At 42.8% G+C, this 17,670-nt stretch overlaps 1 protein-coding gene across 1 annotated transcript in view; it reads left to right on the top strand.

Annotated features, from left to right (window-relative positions):
- Positions 1-17,670, top strand: part of LOC106603933 (sarcoplasmic/endoplasmic reticulum calcium ATPase 1) — a 104,123-nt gene that overhangs the window by 11,185 nt on the left and 75,268 nt on the right. Inside the window, exons 2-3 of the mRNA XM_014198187.3 lie at positions 9,488-9,505; positions 11,364-11,446. Coding sequence (XP_014053662.1) covers positions 9,488-9,505; positions 11,364-11,446 — 101 coding nt within the window. The remainder of the gene's footprint in view (positions 1-9,487; positions 9,506-11,363; positions 11,447-17,670) is intronic.

The following is a 17,670-nucleotide window of genomic DNA, read 5'->3' on the forward strand; positions in this document are numbered from 1 at the left end:
AGGTTTTACAGAATCTCCAATGCACTTATTTATAAACGCACTCAGTACCAGTCAAGTTTGGACACGCCTACTCATTCAAGGGTTTTTCTATATTTTTACTATTGTTTTACATTGTAGAGTAATAGTGAAGACATCAAAACGATGAAATAACACATGTGGAATCAAGTAGCAATCAAAGTGTTAAACAAATTCAAATATATTTGATATTCTTCAAAGTAGCCACCCTTTGCCTTGACAGCTTTGCACACTCTTGGCATTCTCTCAACCAGCTTCACCTGGAATGCTTTTCTAACAGTCTTGAAGAAGTTCCCACATGCTGGGCACTTGTTGGCTGCTTTTCCTTCACTCTGTGGTCCGACTCATCCCACACCATCTCAATTTGTTTGAGGTCGAGGGATTGTGGAGACCAGGTCATCTGATGCAGCACTCCATCACTATCCTTCTTGGGCAAATAGCCCTTACCCAGCCTGGAAACAAATGATGGTCTCAATATGCTCAAATCAGATAGGGTGGCGTATCGCTGCAGAATGCTGTGGTAGCCATGCTGGTTAGGTGTGCCTTGAATTCTAAATATTTCACCGACAGGGTCACCAGCAAAGCACCCCCACACCATCACACCTCCTCCATGCTTCACGGTGGGAACTACCCATGTGGAGATAATATATTCACCTACTGTGCGTCTCACAAAGACACGGCGGTTGGAAGCAAAAATCTTAAATTTGGACTCATCAGAAACAAAGGACAGATTTCCACCGGCGTAATGTCCATTGCTCGTGTTTCTTGGCCCAAGCAAGTCTCTTCTTATTGGTGACCTTTTGGTAGTGGTTTCTTTACAGCAATTCGACCATGATGGCCTGATTCACACAGTTGAACAGTTGATGTTCAGATGTCTGTTACTTGAACTCTGTGAAGCATTTATTTGGGCTGCAATTTCTGAGGCGGGTAACTCTACTGAACGTATCCTCTGCAGCAGAGGTAACTCTGGGTCTTCTTTTCCTGTGGCGGTCCTCATGAGAGCCAGTTTCATCATAGCGCTTGATGGTTTTTGCAACCTCACTTGACGCAACTTTCAAAGTTCTTGAAATGTTCCGGCTTGACTGACCTTCATGTGTTAAAGTAACGATGGACTGTCATTTCTCTTTGCTTAATTGAGCTGTTCTTGCCATAATATGGACTTTTACCAAATTGACTTTTACCAAATAGGGCTATCTTCTGTATACCACCCGTACCTTGTCACAACATAACTAGTTGGCTCAAATACATTTTGAAGGAAAGAAATTCCACAAATGAACTTTGAACAAGGCACACCTGTTTAATTGAAATGCATTCCAGGTGACTACCTCATGAAGCTGGTTGAGAGAATGCTAAGAGTATGCAAAGCTGTCATCAAGGTAAAGGGTGGCTATTTTGAAGAATCTAAAATAGATTTTGATTCGTTTTTTGGTTGCTACATGATTCCATGTGTGTTATTTCATAGTTGTGATGTTTTCACTATTCTACAATGTAAAAATAAAACCCCTTGATTTTATTGAACTGAGTACGTGTCCAAACTTTTGACTGTTACTGTACATCTGTAAGGTCCCTCAGTCAAGTATTGCATTTCAAGCATAGATTCAAGTACAAAGACCAGGGAGCTTTTAGAAAGCCTCATAAAGAAGGGCAGTGATTGGTAGATGGGTAACAATAACAAATCAGACATTGAATATCTCTTTAAGCATGGTCACATTAATAATTATGCTGTGCATTATTTATTAAAACACTCAGACACGTCAAATATACAGTGGTCCTTTTGAACTGAGCTGCAGGACCGGAATTAAACTGCCTAGGCATGTTACCATGAAGCCATTGGTGATTTTTTTAAAATGGCTACAGAGTTCAATGGCTGTGATGAGAGAACTGAGGATGGATCAGCAACATTGTAGTGACTCTACAATAATGACCTCAATAGTGACCTAAATGACAGAGTGAAAACAATATAAATATACAGACTAAAAATGTAACAAGGCACTAAAGTAATACTGCAACAACAACAAAAAACACCAAAGGAATACTGTTTTTGGCCTAAATGCAAAGCCTTCTGTTTGGGGCAAATCCAACAACACATCACTGAGTAACTGCCTTCTTATTTTCAAGGATGGTGGTGGCTGCGTCATGGTATGGGTATGCTTGACATTGGCCAAGACTGGAGAGTTTTTCAGGATAAAAAAGAAATGTAATGGAGCTGATCCCAGAACCTGCTCCAGTCTACTGTACACCAGAGACTGGGAGAGGAATTCACTTTTCAGCAGAACAATAACCTTAAACACAAGGCCACATCTACACTGGAGTTGCTTACCAAGAAGAGAGTGAATGTTTCTGCATGGCCAAGGTAGTTTTCACTTAAATCTGCTTTAAAATCTATGGCAAGACGTGAACATTACTGTCTAGCCATGATCCTTTGCACACCTGAGCTTGAATAATAGATAAACGTTGCACCAATCGAGGTGTGCAACGCTCTTATAGACTTACCCAAATTACTCACAGCTGTAATCGATTCCAAAGGTGTTTCTAACATGTATTGACTCAGGGAACTGAGTACTTATGCAACTATTTCAGTTATTTAATTTTCTTTTTTTTTAAAATCATTTTTCCTTCTACTTTGAGTGGAAGTGGGCTCCAGTGGGCTCCAGTGGGCTCTCTGTTCTCCTGCTTGGTTGCGTGTAAAGTATCTGGGATCCTGTTAACTCGTCCCTTTTTCTTTTATTCTCACGTCCTACCTCTACAGTACCTCATCCCCATATTATTACTTACCCTCTTGCTCTTTTGCACCCCAGTATCTCTACTTGCACATCATCTGCACATCAATCACTCCAGTGTTAAAGCTAAATTGTCATTTATTTTTGCCTCGAGGGCCTATTTATTGGCTACCTTCTCTTCTACATTTGCACACACTATACATAAATACATTTCTTTCTTTTGCGTTATTGACTGTACGTTTTGTTTATCCCATATGTAACTCTGTTTTTTGTCGCTTTGCTTTATCTTGGCCAGGTCGTGGTTGTAAATGAGAACTTGTTCTCAACTGGCCTACCTGGTTAAATAAAGGTAAAATAAGTCAGTCACGCTCAGAAGCCTTCTGGAGATGGATGTTGAGTCACTGAGCTAAGCAGAGGCGGCACTGAGCTACACACAGACCTTTCTATTATCTGTCAGTGCTACTCAGTCAGTCTTCACTGAATTAGACTTGATAATGTGGTTGGTTCTTACTGCTGTCTTGTTGAGGGGGCTGGGACCTGATGGTATCCCAGGTGGTAGCTGGCTCTGGTGATGAATCTCAACTCAGTGTGTGTGTGTGTGTGTGTGTGTGTGTGTGTGTGTGTGTGTGTGTGTGTGTGTGTGTGTGTGTGTGTGTTGCAGTGTTTGATCAGTCAAACTGATGACGTTAGGGCAGGGCGATATGGCCAAAATATGATATCACGGTATTTCACTTTTTTTAATTTTATGAGTATTGCTTGACCCCAGGGTGGCAACACATATTCTAAGTGATTTCAATGGGTCTTTATCCATTCTGATTTGTTGTATACTGTTCAATTCAACTGAAATTATTTTTGGTTTATCATTTCTGCATTTCCTGCACTCATTTAATATCATTTCTGCTCTGCCATGGAGGGCTGCATGATATAGGCCAACAATTTAGGCCTTATTTATTTTAACCGAAATGTTGCAATTGAGATTAGAGCAAAACACTTGGGTGAACTGTTGGAATCATGTAAATGAAATGATTTATAGAATTAGAATATATTAGTAGACACTTTGAATGCAATGTTTGACATGAGAATAACTGAAAAGCCAGGGAGCAGTTATTGTGACCGGATAGGAACCAAAGGGATGGTCAGTGTTTCTTAGGGGACCTTATAACATTTTAAAATGTAGCCAATGTTTTCTCTTATTCTACTTCATGTAGCTAACATATTCTTGCTTCGCATATTCCTCTTTGATTTAGAAGATACTGTTGCACAAACAACATGCTGATTTAGGTCTACACCATCACTGGTATTATCAGGCTGTATTGTTAGTTACGTTTTCTCTGACTCCGTATATTTATTAGCTAGCCAGCTAACTAGCAATTAGCATTAGCGGCTAACACGATTTAGGCCCAGCTTGCTAAGAAAATACAAACTATCCATTTGCAGATGTAAGAAACCAACTAACAGTCATTATAGCACGCTATAATAAGAAGCAAAGTGAAAACAGCATCGCTGTCATCAACATTGTTGCATGTGCTGTGTTGATCATGCAGAGACTGAAAGCAATTATCTCCTGGTTGAGGAACCATGCGCTGCTTGAGTGACGGGGCAGGGCTAGGTCTGTGTGGAGAGAGATGACTCAAGTAGCAGAGTAAACTATATACAAATGGATGTTACACACAGCTTATCACATTTAACAAACCAAACATTCAAATACCATTTATAGAAGGTAAAGTAAAAAACCTAAACCGTGTGTGTGTGTGTGTGTGTGTGTGTGTGTGTGTGTGTGTGTGTGTGTGTGTGTGTGTGTGTGTGTGTGTGTGTGTGTGTGTGTGTGTGTGTGTGTGTGTGTGTGTACCGTATTTTACTACACACACCCACACCGCCCAGCTCTAGAGAACCCACCCCCCCATGCCTGAGGTACTGATGCTTTGTTTGGTTAATTTGTTCAGCAGATTTGGGAAGTTGTTACTTTAGATACTATTAATAGAGAAATAAATCTACATCTTGAGTTTAACAACCCAAACTTATAAACATCCAAAATGGCCGCTTCTCATGCCAAGAGTAGTAGTGAGTAGTGCGAGCTACAGTTGGACCAGGTATACGTAGGCTCTCCCAGTCCACTCACCACAACTCTAGTAACGTTACATCGCTCCAGGCCATGGGTGAGCTCTCTGCTGTGTCTCTCACACACAAAACCGGAGAGACAGGCACTCACACACACACACACACACACTCACACTCACACTCACACAGACTGGGAGGGAGACAGACACAAATACCCTTAAACACTTAGTCAGCCTCCAGCCTCTCCTGGGAAGGAAGGTGCATTCTCCATTTTTATATTAAATGAGTGACATCCACTGAGTAGATGCGATCGTAGACTGCCAGTCAATGATATGACTGACACTTACCATTCACCTCTAATACATGATCTGGTTAATGCATGTAGATGTACAGTGGGGGTAGAGGAAGGTGGAGCGGGTCACCAGAGTTCACCCGTTTGTGTCACTTCTAGACCTGACCTGTCTTCGGAGACCTTAGCCACAGTGTCAGTCCTGCTCCAAGGTCTTTAACGATGAGCCAGACCGACCGAGAGAGAGTTGAAGTGGTAGCTGACTGCTCTGCTCTCTATGGCCTTTTGCCACAGCTACTGACTGGCTGCTATTTATTTGACTAACACTGGCTATTTTCTTGAATGCAGCAGTAGGCCAACGGAGGGCATCACCTGACTACCTGCTTATTACCCCACTATAAAAGCCAGTACCAGTTTCCTCTGTTTCAGAGATTAGCTTTTGAACTATTTAGTCTATGGGGTTACTATGCTGCACTTGCTGTTCGATGCCAAGAGAGCCAGCGCGCATCCCAACTGACCCCCTATAAGGGCTTCCGAGTGGCGGCGCGGTCTAAGGCACTGCATCTCAGTGCTAGAGGTGTCGCTACAGACCATGGTTCGATTCCAGGCTGTATCACAACCAGCAGTGATTGGGAGTCCCATTGGGCAGCGCACAATTGGCCCAGTGTCGCCCGGGTTAGGGTTTGGCCGGGGTAGGCAGTCATTGGAAAATAAGAATTTGTTCTTAACTGACTTGCGTAGTTAAAAAAATAATTTGTGAACCACATTTTGACCTATTCCCTTAATGGTGCTCTGGTCAAATGTAGTGCACTATATTGAGAATAGGGTGCCATTGTGATCCAGACCCAGTGTGTAGTGTCGGGATGTATCAAGGTCCTAAATGCATTGCTTAACAGTTATTTTCGTCAGGCGTTGGCGACGTTACCCAATGAAACACTGTTTTCCAGTAGTTTCCACAAGCCAAGTAGTCATGGCAACTGTTTTGAAAACTTTCACATATTTGCAGTTGAGACTGAGAGGACCTCAATAATCTAGTCCTATTGCTGTGCTTCCCATATTACGACGTGTAGTTTTAGTCTGAAACCATTACAGCTCTAATCATAAGGCAAAGGAGAAAGTTAAAGTGTGTGTGTGTGTGTGTGTGTGTGTGTGTGTGTGTGTGTGTGTGTGTGTGGTAAGAAGTTGTAGTGAACGCTACTGACTCAGCACATCCCATGTCCTAGTGGTGATGGATGTTACGTTTCCTGGTGCTTCTCCTGGCTATCTGTTATTGGCCATCAGATCTGGGTTCAAATACTATTTGAAGTCTTTCAAATACTTTAAGCATTTTCAGGGTTTCCACTTTTGCAACTATTCCATTGTGCCAGGCAAGCTCGATCAAGCCCAGCTAAAGCATTTGAAATTATTTCAAATACTACCTAAATTATTTCAAATACTACCTAAACTCAGGTTTGCTGGCCATGTACTTGGACATGGAACCTCTTTGTTCTGTTGGCTACTGTAACCAGGAAGTGGTTCCTCTCTGGACTGGTAGTGTATAAACAGGCTGGCTTTTGTTTTCATTGTCTCATAGCCAGGGGCAGAGCGCATGATTAGTTGGGGGGGCAGAAATAGAGAAGCTGAGAGCCAGGGAGAGAGAGTGGAGAAGAATAGAGGCATGGTGAAGTCAGTTTGTTGGAATGTTTCAGCGGAGGCTGACGCAACCCAGATGACTACAGTAAGGAGGGAATCCTTGGCACAGAGAGGGCTGGGGAAACCCGTTCACTCCCTCCCTCTTTCCCTACCTCGCTCCCTTCCAGCAAGCCTCTCTTCCCAGCTCAGACCAGCAGAACTAGGAGCTGCAGCCAGCCTGTCTGCCATAAAAACAATAGTGTGCCTCCCCACTTGTCTAACAGGGAAAAGGGCTTATGTCAGACTGGCAGAGCATGGAAAACATTTCTGGATCTTCAAACACAGTACACAGTCCTCAAAGGATTTCCCATGTTCAGCTCAGAGCTCCTACAGGAACCAGAGCCTCTATATGCATGTTGCTGAAATACTTTAAATACATTCTCATTAACCAATGAATCATCGTTGCAATACAGATTACTGTGTGTGAGGATGAGGCAAGAATGATGATGATGAGATAATTGGGTAAGAACTAAGAAGGAATAGAAAGCTGTAGGGTTATGACTGAAATGCATTCACTAGTTGATATTTATAGGGCAGTTTTACAATGAGTTATCTTCCAGCTTCATCTTGCCCTTACTCTCCCGCTTCATCTTGCCCTTACTCTCCCACTTCCTGCTTCATCTTGCCCTTACTCTCCCACTTCCTGCTTCATCTTGCCCTTACTCTCCCACTTCCTGCTTCATCTTGCTCTTACTCCTGCTTCGTCTTGCTCTTACTCTCTCACTTCTTGCTTGGATAACATGATCAGTGGAAACGGTGTTCTTCAAAGCACAATAACCCCTCTTTGTACTGCTACAAGTTATTACATTATTCATGTACTGTACCGTGTCAATAAAAAGCAATTTCATTAAATTATATTTTAACCTGAAATCATCAGACTATTTTTCTTTTTCTATTGGTTAATCAGAAAGTTGGTAGGAAGAATTCAAAAGCTCCTGATCAACTCTGTGTAATTCATTTTATTTCAGGACCACTGGAATTTAATTTCCCGGTGTGCGGGTGTGTGTCTTGCTTGGGTATGTTTTTGGAAGGGCTCTCCTCCGGGCGAGTCACGTCATGGTTCCTCTACTTTTCTGCCCTCTTAGTGGGGTCACGTTTGATGGCCCTGTAAAACTTCCAGTGCCTAGTCATACTGTAGTTTGTTTCCAAACATGCCCATCATGCTTTTATATTTCAGGATTTTAATTATGGCTTTAGAGTAAGACTGGAATTTGCAGCTATTGAGAAGTTTCTGTGTTATCAAATATGAATGTTTTGCCCTGATCTCAGTAGGGTTATATAGACCAGTCTTACAGGAGGTCCTAGCTTGACAGGGGAGTGTATTGCTATAGCATGTTCAGCACTTCATTATATATATATATATATATATATATATATATATATACACACACATACACACACACAATTTAGCAGGCGCTTTTATCCAAAGTGACTTAGTCATACATTTTACGTATGGGTGGTCCCGGGAATTGAACCCACTGTCCTGTAAGACCCATGCTTTACCAACCGAGCTACACAGAACATCACATTACCTGAGCTGTGACTTAGTGTTATGCTGACTAGTATTGATGGACACGTGGTGCTGTAAAGAGGTTCTCATCACTGTGGTGGGTGTTGTACTATAGCTGTGTTGTGCTGCCTGTCCCTCACTCCTCTACACCCCAACTCCGCTCCCTCCACGCCTCCCCCTCCCACACAGATCTGATAATGTGAGAGCTGAAAAATAACATTGTTTTAAATCATCAGAGTTGTTACAACACAGTAATCCTTTAGTTCAGAAACACTGAAACACTGCCAAACACTGCCTTCCTTTATTTCATATGTAATCATACATTTAAACTCAACTGCTCCAGGATTAAGTGGAATTGTTTACACATGTCAAAAGCATCTCAAAGCCTGTTCTAAATTAATCTGTTAATCATTAACATGTCTTTGTGCTGTTCCTCCTCTCTCTCGCTCTCTCCTCCTCTCTCTCGCTGTCTCCCCTCCCTCTCTCTCGCTGTCTCCCCTCCCTCTCTCTCGCTGTCTCCCCTCCCTCTCTCTCGCTGTCTCCCCTCCCTCTCTCTCGCTGTCTCCCCTCCCTCTCTCTCGCTGTCTCCCCTCCCTCTCTCTCGCTGTCTCCCCTCCCTCTCTCTCGCTGTCTCCCCTCCCTCTCTCTCGCTGTCTCCCCTCCCTCTCTCGCTGTCTCCCCTCCCTCTCTCGCTGTCTCCCCTCCCTCTCTCGCTGTCTCCCCTCCCTCTCTCGCTGTCTCCCCTCCCTCTCTCGCTGTCTCCCCTCCCTCTCTCGCTGTCTCCCCTCCCTCTCTCGCTGTCTCCCCTCCCTCTCTCGCTGTCTCCCCTCCCTCTCTCGCTGTCTCCCCTCCCTCTCTCGCTGTCTCCCCTCCCTCTCTCGCTGTCTCCCCTCCCTCTCTCGCTGTCTCCCCTCCCTCTCTCGCTGTCTCCTCTCTCTCTCTCTCGCTGTCCCTCTCTCTCTCTCTCTCTCGCTGTCCTCTCTCTCTCTCTCTCTCTCGCTGTCCTCTCTCTCTCTCTCTCTCGCTGTCCTCTCTCTCTCTCTCTCTCTCCGCTGTCCTCTCTCTCTCCTCCCTCTCTCTCTCTCGCTGTCCTCTCTCTCTCTCGCTGTCCCCCCCCTCTCTCGCTGCACCCCCCTCTCTCGCTGCACCCCCTCTCTCCTCTCTTCATCCATCTCCCCCTTCCATCCCTCCACGGATGGCGTGATGGTGGTGCGACACTGACAGAGCTTCCGGCTGAAGAAGGTAAATATTGATATTTCCAGTGAGATTCTAGTGCCCCCTCCTTTACAAGCTGATGATTAGCCCTTTAGCCTAGGATTGTGTGTGTGAATCCTCAGACTACACACTGACTTGAAGCACCACCCATATAGATACACTGTCAATAGAAGAGGGATTCATGACTGGCAGAACAGAAGTATAGACCTATAGAAGTCCCATATTACCAACGGATGGGTAGTGCTGTTTAACTGCGGTTTCAATTCTCATGATATACTTTCAGGCCTGGACTAAGAGTTTTTATAGGTACAGTATGTGTGACAAGATGATGTATAGCCGGACAGTCTTATGACTTGACTATATGTACAGGGCCTTCAGAAAGTAGTCGCACCTCTTGACTTTCTCCACATTTCTGTTTCTTACAGACAGAATTTTAAATGGATTACATTTAGATTTTGTGTCACTGGCCTACACACAATACCCCATAATGTTAAAGTGGGATAATGTTTTTAGACATTTGTTTTACAAATTAATAAAAAATGAAAAGCTGAAATTTCTTGAGTCATTAAGTATGCAACCCCTTTGTTATGGCAAGCCTAAATAAGATCAAGAGTAAGAATTTGCTTAAGTCACGTAAGTTGCAATAATTTTGCAATAATAGTGTTTAACATGATTTTTGAATGACTACCTCATCTCTGTACCCCACACATACAATTATCCATAAGGTTACCGAGTCGAGCAGTGAATTTCAAACACAGATTTAACCACAAAGACCAGGGAGGTTTTCCAGTGCCTCACAAAGAAGGGCACCTATTGGTAGATGGGTTAAAAAAAAAGCAGACATCGACTATCCCTTTGAGCACGGTGAAGTTATTAATTACACTTTGGATGGTGTATCAAACACCCAGTCACTACAAAGATACAGGCGTCCTTCCCAACTCAGTTACCAGACAGGAAGGAAACCGCTCAGGGATTTCACCATGAGGCCAATAGTGACTTAGAAACAGTTCCAGAGTTTAATGGCTGTGATGGGAGTAAACTGAGCATGGATCTACAACATTGTAGTTACTCCACAAAACTAACCTAATTGGTAGAGTGAAAAGAAGGAAGCCTGTACAGAATAATAATATTTCAAAACATGCATCCTGTTTGCACTAAGGCACTAAAGTAAATCTGAAATTAACATGTCTGACTACAAAGCATTATATTTGGGGCAAACGCATCACTGAGTACCACTCTTCATATTTTCAAGTATGGTGGTGGCTGCATCATGTCATGGGGGCGCTTGTCATCTGCAAGGACTAGGGCGTTTTTAGGATAAAAAGAAACTGAATAGAGCCAAGCAGAGGAAAACCTGACATTTACCTTTCAGTAGGACACTAAGCTAAAACACAAGGCCAAATGTACACTGAAGTTGCTTGACAAGACAACATTGTATGTTCCTGAGTGGCCTAGTTACAGTTTTGACTTAAATCTTCTTAAAACTATGGCAAGACTTAAATGGCTGTCTTGCAATGATCAACAACCAACTTGACAGAGCTTGAAGAATTCGGGTGTGCAAAGCTCTTAGCAACTTACCTAGAAACACTCACAGCTGTAATCGCTACCAAAGGTGATTCTAACATGTATTCACTCAAGGGTATAAATACTTATGTAAGTTAGATATTTATGTATTTTTCAATAAATTTGGCAAAATTTCTGAACAGGTTTTCACTTTTGTCATTATGGGGTATTTTGTGTAGTTGGATGAGAACCTAAATGTAATCCACTTTTAAATTCAGGCTGTAACACTACAAAATGTGGAATAAGTCAAGGGGTATGAATACTTTCTGAAGGCACTGTGTGTGTGTGTGTGTGTGTGTGTGTGTGTGTGTGTGTGTTGTAGGCAAGTCCCTATGGGAGCTGGTGGTGGAGCAGTTTGAAGACCTCCTGGTCAGAATCCTGTTGTTAGCTGCCTGCGTCTCCTTTGTAAGTAACTATTGAAACCAATACCCTGCTGCTCATCACATTCTCCTTTGTAAGTAACTATTGAAACCAATACCCTGCTGCTCATCACATTCTCCTTAGTAAGTAACTATTGAAACCAATACCCTGCTGCTCATCACATTCTCCTTAGTAAGTAACTATTGAAACCAATACCCTGCTGCTCATCACATTCTCCTTAGTAAGTAACTATTGAAACCAATACCCTGCTGCTCATCACATTCTCCTTAGTAAGTAACTATTGAAACCAATACTCTGCTGCTCATTACATTCTCCTTAGTAAGTAACTATTGAAACCAATACTCTGCTGCTCATTACATTCTCCTTAGTAAGTAACTATTGAAACCAATACCCTGCTGCTCATCACATTCTCCTTAGTAAGTAACGATTGAAACCAATACCCTGCTGCTCATCACATTCTCCTTAGTAAGTAACGATTTAAACCAATACCCTGCTGCTCATTACATTCTCCTTAGTAAGTAACTATTGAAACCAATACCCTGCTGCTCATCACATTCTCCTTAGTAAGTAACTATTGAAACCAATACCCTGCTGCTCATCACATTCTCCTTAGTAAGTAACGATTGAAACCAATACTCTGCTGCTCATCACATTCTCCTTAGTAAGTAACTATTGAAACCAATACCCTGCTGCTCATCACATTCTCCTTAGTAAGTAACTATTGAAACCAATACCCTGCTGCTCATCACATTCTCCTTAGTAAGTAACTATTGAAACCAATACCCTGCTGCTCATCACATTCTCCTTAGTAAGTAACTATTGAAACCAATACTCTGCTGCTCATCACATTCTCCTTAGTAAGTAACGATTTAAACCAATACCCTGCTGCTCATCACATTCTCCTTAGTAAGTAACTATTGAAACCAATACTCTGCTGCTCATTACATTCTCCTTAGTAAGTAACTATTGAAACCAATACCCTGCTGCTCATTACATTCTCCTTAGTAATTATTGAAACCAATACTCTGCTGCTCATCACATTCTCCTTAGTAAGTAACTATTGAAACCAATACTCTGCTGCTCATTACATTCTCCTTAGTAAGTAACTATTGAAACCAATACCCTGCTGCTCATTACATTCTCCTTAGTAATTATTGAAACCAATACCCTGCTGCTCATCATATTCTCCTTAGTAAGTAACTATTGAAACCAATACCCTGCTGCTCATTACATTCTCCTTAGTAATTATTGAAACCAATACCCTGCTGCTCATCATATTCTCCTTAGTAAGTAACTATTGAAACCAATACTCTGCTGCTCATTACATTCTCCTTAGTAAGTAACTATTGAAACCAATACCCTGCTGCTCATCACATTCTCCTTAGTAAGTAACTATTGAAACCAATACTCTGCTGCTCATTATATTCTCCTTAGTAAGTAACTATTGAAACCAATACTCTGCTGCTCATTACATTCTCCTTAGTAAGTAACTATTGAAACCAATACCCTGCTGCTCATCACATTCTCCTTAGTAAGTAACTATTGAAACCAATACCCTGCTGCTCATTACATTCTCCTTAGTAAGTAACTATTGAAACCAATACCCTGCTGCTCATCACATTCTCCTTAGTAAGTAACTATTGAAACCAATACCCTGCTGCTCATCACATTCTCCTTAGTAAGTAACTATTGAAACCAATACCCTGCTGCTCATCACATTCTCCTTAGTAACTATTGAAACCAATACCCTGCTGCTCATCATATTCTCCTTAGTAAGTAACTATTGAAACCAATACTCTGCTGCTCATTACATTCTCCTTAGTAAGTAACTATTGAAACCAATACCCTGCTGCTCATTACATTCTCCTTAGTAAGTAACTATTGAAACCAATACCCTGCTGCTCATTACATTCTCCTTAGTAAGTAACTATTGAAACCAATACCCTGCTGCTCATCACATTCTCCTTAGTAAGTAACTATTGAAACCAATACCCTGCTGCTCATTACATTCTCCTTAGTAACTATTGAAACCAATACCCTGCTGCTCATCACATTCTCCTTTGTAAGTAACTATTGAAACCAATACCCTGCTGCTCATCACATTCTCCTTAGTAAGTAACTATTGAAACCAATACCCTGCTGCTCATTACATTCTCCTTAGTAAGTAACTATTGAAACCAATACCCTGCTGCTCATCACATTCTCCTTAGTAAGTAACTATTGAAACCAATACTCTGCTGCTCATCACATTCTCCTTAGTAAGTAACTATTGAAACCAATACTCTGCTGCTCATTACATTCTCCTTAGTAAGTAACTATTGAAACCAAAACCCTGCTGCTCATCACATTCTCCTTAGTAAGTAACTATTGAAACCAATACTCTGCTGCTCATTACATTCTCCTTAGTAAGTAACGATTTAAACCAATACCCTGCTGCTCATCACATTCTCCTTTGTTCACTTCTCTCCACTCATTCATATGAGTCCTATGTTTTGACCTTTTTCTACATTGGCTTGAAAGTTTTACGTCTAGCTTTGCAGCTTAGCCCAATAGTGACAACCAGGCTACCCTGCCCTGACAGTGGACATCATATGTCTGTAATACCCTGCCTTGACAGTGGACATCATGAGTCTGTAATACCCTGCCCTGACAGTGGACATCATATGTCTGTAATACCCTGCCCTGACAGTGGACATCATGAGTCTGTAATACCCTGCCTTGACAGTGGACAGAATGTGTCTGTAATGCCCTGCCTTGACAGTGGACATCATGAGTCTGTAATACCCTGCCCTGACAGTGGACATCATGTGTCTGTAATACCCTGCCCTGACAGTGGACATCATGAGTCTGTAATACCCTGCCCTGACAGTGGACATCATGAGTCTGTAATACCCTGCCCTGACAGTGGACATCATATGTCTGTAATACCCTGCCCTGACAGTGGACATCATGAGTCTGTAATACCCTGCCTTGACAGTGGACAGAATGTGTCTGTAATGCCCTGCCTTGACAGTGGACATCATGAGTCTGTAATACCCTGCCTTGACAGTGGACAGAATGTGTCTGTAATGCCCTGCCTTGACAGTGGACATCATGAGTCTGTAATACCCTGCCCTGACAGTGGACATCATGAGTCTGTAATACCCTGCCCTGACAGTGGACATCATGTGTCTGTAATACCCTGCCTTGACAGTGGACAGAATGTGTCTGTAATGCCTTGACAGTGGACAGAATGTGTCTGTAATACCCTGCCCTGACAGTGGACATCATGTGTCTGTAATACCCTGCCTTGACAGTGGACAGAATGTGTCTGTAATACCCTGCCTTGACAGTGGACATCATGAGTCTGTAATACCCTGCCTTGACAGTGGACAGAATGTGTCTGTAATACCCTGCCTTGACAGTGGACAGAATGTGTCTGTAATACTCTGCCTTGACAGTGGACAGAATGTGTCTGTAATACCCTGACTTGACAGTGGACAGAATGTGTCTGTAATACCCTGACTTGACAGTGGACAGAATGTGTCTGTAATACTCTGCCTTGACAGTGGACATCATGTGTCTGTAATACCCTGCCTTGACAGTGGACAGAATGTGTCTGTAATACCCTGACTTGACAGTGGACAGAATGTGTCTGTAATACCCTGACTTGACAGTGGACAGAATGTGTCTGTAATACTCTGCCTTGACAGTGGACATCATGTGTCTGTAATACCCTGCCTTGACAGTGGACAGAATGTGTCTGTAATACCCTGACTTGACAGTGGACAGAATGTGTCTGTAATACCCTGACTTGACAGTGGACAGAATGTGTCTGTAATACTCTGCCTTGACAGTGGACATCATGTGTCTGTAATACTCTGCCTTGACAGTGGACAGAATGTATCTGTAATACTCTATCTGCAGGCATTGCTTTGCATACCACCTCCGTATTTACAATAATACTGGCCTGCCGATGGTGGAAGGTTCAGACCCTTCACTCCCTAGATTTTTCCCCTCAAAGCATTTCTCTTTACTTCAGTATTTCCAATATTCTGACTCATACAATTCCTTAAATAGTGACCCTGTTTTTGGGCCAGGTGGTAGGGTGGAGTATGTGGCACGGCCAGGGGAACCCTGCCTGTATAATGATTTTATTTCCCTCTATTACAGTCCCCAGAGCAATGGGATGGAATTACAGGGCTATTCTGGGCAGCGGTAGGAAAATAAGTATTAAAATGTATATGATACAAATATATCTACACTAATTGCCTTTGTGTTGATCCTGGTGTTTCTAAGTGGGAGGCTGTTTGTTTTTCCTAATGTAAATTGGCCTGCCCTTACTTGTCATTTAAATGTGTTAACACTGTAACAAGACCCTGTTTTGTTCCACTGATTTACAGCTCCCACAGCTTTACTATACACCAAGCAGACTGAGCTACCTAGGCTGGTTTAACCTCCCACAGCTTTACTATACACCAAGCAGACTGAGCTACCTAGGCTGGTTTAACTTCCCACAGCTTTACTATACACCAAGCAGACTGAGCTACCTAGGCTGGTTTAACCTCCCACAGCTTTACTATACACCAAGCAGACTGAGCTACCTAGGCTGGTTTAATCTCCCACACATCCTTTACTATACACCAAGCAGACTGAGCTACCTAGGCTGGTTTAACCTCCCACAGCTTTACTATACACCAAGCAGACTGAGCTACCTAGGCTGGTTTAACCTCCCACAGCTTTACTATACACCAAGCAGACTGAGCTACCTAGGCTGGTTTAACCTCCCACAGCTTTACTATACACCAAGCAGACTGAGCTACCTAGGCTGGTTTAATCTCCCACACATCCTTTACTATACACCAAGCAGACTGAGCTACCTAGGCTGGTTTAACCTCCCACAGCTTTACTATACACCAAGCAGACTGAGCTACCTAGGCTGGTTTATCCTCCTGCACATCCTTTACTATACACCAAGCAGACTGAGCTACCTAGGCTGGTTTAATCTCCCGCACATCCTTTACTATACATCAAGCAGACTGAGCTACCTAGGCTGGTTTAACCTCCCGCACATCCTTTACTATACACCAAGCAGACTGAGCTACCTAGGCTGGTTTAACCTCCGGTACATCCTTTACTATACACCAAGCAGACTGAGTTACCAAGGCTGGTTTAACCTCCCACAGCTTTACTATACACCAAGCAGACTGAGTCACCTAGGCTGGTTTAGCTCCCGCACATCCTTTACTATACACCAAGCAGACTGAACTACCTAGGCTGGTTTAACCTCCCGCACATCCTTTACTATACACCAAGCAGACTGAGCTACCTAGGCTGGTTTAACCTCCCGCACATCCTTTACTATACACCAAGCAGACTGAGCTACCTAGGCTGGTTTAACCTCCCGCACATCCTTTACTATACACCAAGCAGACTGAGCTACCTAGGCTGGTTTAACCTCCCGCACATCCTTTACTATACACCAAGCAGACTGAGCTACCTAGGCTGGTTTAACCTCCCGCACATCCTTTGAGACTTGATGCTGATGTATTCCTTACGGGTCAGTCGGTGCTACTGGGCTTTGGGGCTCCCGAGTGGCGCAGCGGTCTAAGGCACTGCATCTCAGTGCTTGAGGTGTCACTACAGACACCCTGGTTCGATTCCAGGCTGTATCACAACCGGCCGTGATTGTGAGTCCCATAGAGCTGCGCACAATTGGCCCAGCGTTGTCCGGGTTTGGCCAGGGTAGGCTGTTATTGTAAATAAGAATTAGTTCTTAATTGACTTGCCTAGTTAAACAAAGGGAAAATAAAAAAGTGACATCAAATGGATTTAGTTAGTTAAATAAACACTTCTTTTTTTTTATTACAACAATGCAGTTTTAGTGACCAACGTTGCTGCTTTAATGAATTACAGCAACATGTGCTCAGCCTACTGGTGCTAGAAGAGTTGGTGAAAGTGACCTACAGAAGTACCTGAAGGAAAGGCTATCCTAAAGTATAAGGGTCAAACCTCAATGGGGGAACTACTAATTTGTGTGCCTATTTGAATAATATGTAAATGAAGACGTTGAGCTGCTCTGACTCTGCATGACATGAGAATAGAGCCTTGTAACCAGGCAACGAGAGAGGAACACAGGACAAAGCTGTTGTTTTTAAAGTGGTGTCCGATATGATATCATTATACATGACTATTTATTTATGGATGGAAGTTGTAGAGGAGAAGCAATGCTCAAGTCTACCACTACAGCCTCAATAACTGTTACACTG

The sequence above is a fragment of the Salmo salar genome, chromosome 04 (assembly GCF_965601325.2).
Source record: "Salmo salar chromosome 04, fSalSal1, whole genome shotgun sequence".
NCBI lineage: Eukaryota > Metazoa > Chordata > Actinopteri > Salmoniformes > Salmonidae > Salmo > Salmo salar.